This window comes from Cystoisospora suis (genome assembly GCF_002600585.1).
Source record: "Cystoisospora suis strain Wien I chromosome Unknown contig_11039, whole genome shotgun sequence".
Lineage (NCBI taxonomy): Eukaryota > Apicomplexa > Conoidasida > Eucoccidiorida > Sarcocystidae > Cystoisospora > Cystoisospora suis.
This window is the reverse complement of record NW_027163811.1, coordinates 641-2421: the sequence shown is the minus strand read 5'-3', so window position 1 is coordinate 2421 and position 1781 is coordinate 641. Positions and strand designations below refer to the sequence as shown.

Below are 1781 nucleotides of genomic sequence, written 5' to 3'. Positions count from 1 at the left end.
CTCTCGGAGAATGTCGGGTCAATTTCTGCAGCCACATCGTCCGTCGACGTCGGTAACCTGGACCCCACGTTACCAACAGACTATAGCCCAGATGTAACAACAGACGAGGATGAGGAAGAATTTGATGACGACGTAGACTTGGGCGAAAACACTGATTTGGACGATGAGAAGGTGAGGAAACTGCTGGAGGGTATTTCGTACGAGGAAATAGAGAGGCACACCCTCAAGCCTGAGGACGATAGTCGCCCCGTGGTGGAATTTGACGGTGACAACGTGAAAATAGGAGAAAAATGGAAAGATAAGGACGGTCAGCCCAAGCAAGGGTCTCAGGCGGCTGTTGTTGAGCTTACTTATCAACATAAGAAGTTCAAAGTATGGCTGTCGAAATACACCGAAGCCTCCCTAGCGGGCGACAAGCTCCTAGAGAAGGTGAAGGACGTGCTCCGTTCGCGGCCAGCGATGGAAGGAAAGATACGAGTGTGGGGAAAGGATGTTCCGAATACAGTGCTCGCTCTCCAAGACCTGAAGGATGCCGATGTCCCGTTTCAACTGTACCTGCCAAAGAACTCCTTCGGGATCAAGAAAGATTCGGACCTTCCTCGCGAACAGGACCAGCAAGCGTGGTACGACCTTTGGATAACGACTTACTACGTTTTGTACGTGGGTGAGAAAGGCACGCTTCCTCCTACCCGCGATTACATGACCACCTATGACGTGCTCAGAGTCTTAGGAGATCTGGCCCGAGCAGTGCTGTCCCATCTGTGGTGGTAGTCGTTTTTACGGGGGCTGCGCAGTGTCTATCTAACTTTCCACGCACCAACAGGCCACAATTAGGTCAATCCAAGGCATGCACTCGTCCGTCCTTGGCGCACTTTTTCTCTGCGTACCTCAGAACATGTATGACGCATCCAGCTAGAGAACAAAAGTCGCCTGAATGTGTGAGATTCCAGAGACGTGTACGCCGTTCACCGAAGACCGGCTTCTACGTGCGGTTGCTTTGGGGGTTGGTTAACTTCTTTGTTCATGCTTTCTGGATAGGACAGTCAACCTGCCTGCATACAATGCATTTTGACCGTTGAATGTGTAGTTCTCCTGGGAATCCAGAACTCATACAAACGTGTGTCGGCTTCTTCTGTGTAGCTGGGGGGCACCGTTTCACCCTGGCAACGTGCAAAGCCGTGTCGCCGATCGGAGAAACCCAGCGTGCGACACGACAGCGGCAGCACCGTGCTCCGGTCCGCCAGTGCTCAGCAGAGCAGCAATGGGTAGTATTTCAAACTGGATGGCCCCAGCACACCATACACAGTAAAAAAGTAACTGTCATCGAACTCCCCAGTCGAAGTACAAAAACAATTAGAAATAAAGAAACGAATTATCTAACTACTTTGCTGCTACGATCCGACTCGCCGCCGCCTCTACGGGTGCGGCGGCCGAGGCCCGCGCAGCGCTGTTTGCCGCGCAGGTCCAGAGCCTGCCCCGGGTTGTGACACGCGCAACAACCGCCGGCATCCCGGCCACTCTGCCTTGCGCGAACTACTGGTCGCGATAAGCTACAGTGCCCTGGTAATTCGCGTAGCTAGTAACTGGCTTACTACGCGTTAGGCGTCGGTTGTGTACCGGCACATCACCTGGCAGTTCCTCTCCATCAGCGCCTTCTCTGAACAGACAGCCGCCTCAACGGGTGTGCTGCCCCGGAAACAATACTCTGAAGTACATCAAGTAGATTACGTATGCCTCCCACGAGGGGATAGCCACCGCTCTCGCTCAGCAAGGCAATACAG

The 1781-nt window shown here is 53.3% G+C and overlaps 1 protein-coding gene across 1 annotated transcript; it reads left to right on the top strand.

The window, feature by feature from the left end:
- CSUI_011363 (uncharacterized protein) lies at window positions 1-1042 on the top strand (the record flags this gene model as incomplete). The annotated part of the gene is made up of 1 exon (XM_068071462.1): window positions 1-1042. A coding segment is annotated over one exon (771 nt), but the record flags the coding sequence as incomplete, so codon positions are not given.
- Between the last annotated feature and the right edge of the window lie 739 nt (window positions 1043-1781).